General features: G+C 33.6%; 1 protein-coding gene across 1 annotated transcript in view; it reads left to right on the top strand.

The window, feature by feature from the left end:
- Window positions 1-1,993, top strand: part of KIF1B (kinesin family member 1B) — a 169,925-nt gene that overhangs the window by 92,637 nt on the left and 75,295 nt on the right. The window contains exon 14 of the mRNA XM_012662500.1: window positions 627-702. Coding sequence (XP_012517954.1) covers window positions 627-702 — 76 coding nt within the window. The remainder of the gene's footprint in view (window positions 1-626; window positions 703-1,993) is intronic.

The following is a 1,993-nucleotide window of genomic DNA, read 5'->3' as shown; positions in this document are numbered from 1 at the left end:
AGGGTCTTGCTCTGTTTCCCAGGCTAGAGTGCAGTGATGTCATCATAGCTCTCTGCAATCTCAGACTCCTGGGCTCAAGTGATCTTCCTGCCCTAGCTTCCCAAGTAGGGAAGATGCCTACCACCACGATCAGTTAATTTTTTCTATTTTTTGTAGAGATAGGGTCTTGCTGTGTTGTTCAGACTGGTCTTGAACTCCTGACCTCAAGTGATCCTCCCACCTTGGTCTCCCAAAGTGCTAGGATTACAGGCATGAGCCATCACGCCCAGCCTAAGAAATGGTTCTTTGAGTTGGATGTATAGCTTTAAGGAATATCCTCTTCTTTTTTATATTAATAGAACATATTATTTATGAATTATTGTCTGTCTTCAAAATTAGATGAGACAAAGTTCTTATCTGGGTGAATATAACTTTATCTAACATAGAATAATTTATTTTGAATGTTCTGTTTCTCTTAAAAATAATTTCTTATTAATGATAAGATGAGCACATTATTTCATGTTTGCATTACTGACTTTAGATTTGGCCGACTCTTTTTGCATTGCGTGCTTTATTTTCCAGTTCATATTAGACTGATTTAATTGACATTTTGGTATTGGTATTCTGAGATACTTGTTTTTTTCTAGAGAGGCCTTGTTGGCTGAGATGGGAGTTGCCATTCGGGAAGATGGAGGAACCCTAGGGGTTTTCTCACCTAAAAAGGTAAGGAAGCAACGTTGAGAATTTCAACCAAAGAGAGACATTTTCTGTTTCTCCTAGTTACTGGGACATATCATGTCTTTCAGGGAAGGCCCTTTCCCCTCCCTCCTTTAACAAATCTTGATGCTTGGCTTATTTCGGATATTTCTGATTCCATCTTACAGTATGATCTTATAGTACAAAGGCAGCATATTTCTAAAATGCTTATCATGTTTACTATTTACAAAAGAAAAAACCTAAGGCAGTAAATCTGTAACTTTTGGCCATGATTCAATTTGTTTAGTCATCTTCATTGTTCTTTTCTTTTAAATTCCCAACCTAACCCAGCATTCCTTACTTCAGTTTTGGCTACTCTTTCTATGTAGGTTTTCTCACAGAAGTCATTTACCTTGCTTTGTAACTTTTTGGAACCAATTTCAGCTGTTCAGGTTTGTGTAGAATAATGCTGTTTCCGTTTGCTTCTATAATTTGTATTATAGATAATCAATGTACTGAGCAAAGCAATTCCTTTCCTTATCCTTCTAGACTCCTTTGCTCCCTTCTCAGTTTGTTTTTTAAAAAATGACTCCAATAGTCATTTACCTTCCTCCTTACATAATCATAGTTGTAAGTAGTTAGGTACCTTTTAGCCAATTAGAATAGTAAGGGTCTTTTGTTTTGTTTTTTAGTAGGTTGCAACTTGGTTATTGTTGGATACTGGAAAACTATTAGCAAATGATTATTTTGTGTGCTTATTTATATGACAATGATAGAACATATACTGATGTACAAAGCTTGTATTTTATACCACTAAAAAATGGTCCTTCATTTTAAATGGCCTCAAATTGGCCATTGGAGACTTAAACATCTTCATGCCTTAAATTCTGATGATTTCTCTAGGTTAGGATACAAGGGATGGGGAGTTTTGAATTGGTACTTTTGTTTTATGTAATAGGAAATATTCCTGTGGTTTTGCTAGGATTCTTTTGATTAGGTTTTTCTATCATGATCACATAACATTTTAAAAAATTCCAATGTGATATTTTCAATAGAAAAGATTGATTTAAAGACATTTTAGATATATATTATAAAACTAGAACACTGAGTGTTTTATATATTTATATTATGAAAGGTCAGTGATTTTTAGCTTCATCATTTTTCCTTCAGTAAGACATGTATTTAATCAGGTATATTTGGTTGTAGAGATTTTAGCAATTATAGTTTTGATAGAATTTAAATTGTGCCTGTGCATGTATCTAAAAGTATTTTATAGCATCTTTTAGTGTTAAAAACTGGAGAAATATTTTTTTTTTTT

This window comes from Propithecus coquereli, unplaced genomic scaffold (genome assembly GCF_000956105.1).
Source record: "Propithecus coquereli isolate 6110/MARCELLA unplaced genomic scaffold, Pcoq_1.0 Scaffold77, whole genome shotgun sequence".
Taxonomy (NCBI): Eukaryota; Metazoa; Chordata; class Mammalia; order Primates; family Indriidae; genus Propithecus; species Propithecus coquereli.
This window is presented reverse-complemented; position numbering and strand designations above follow the sequence as displayed.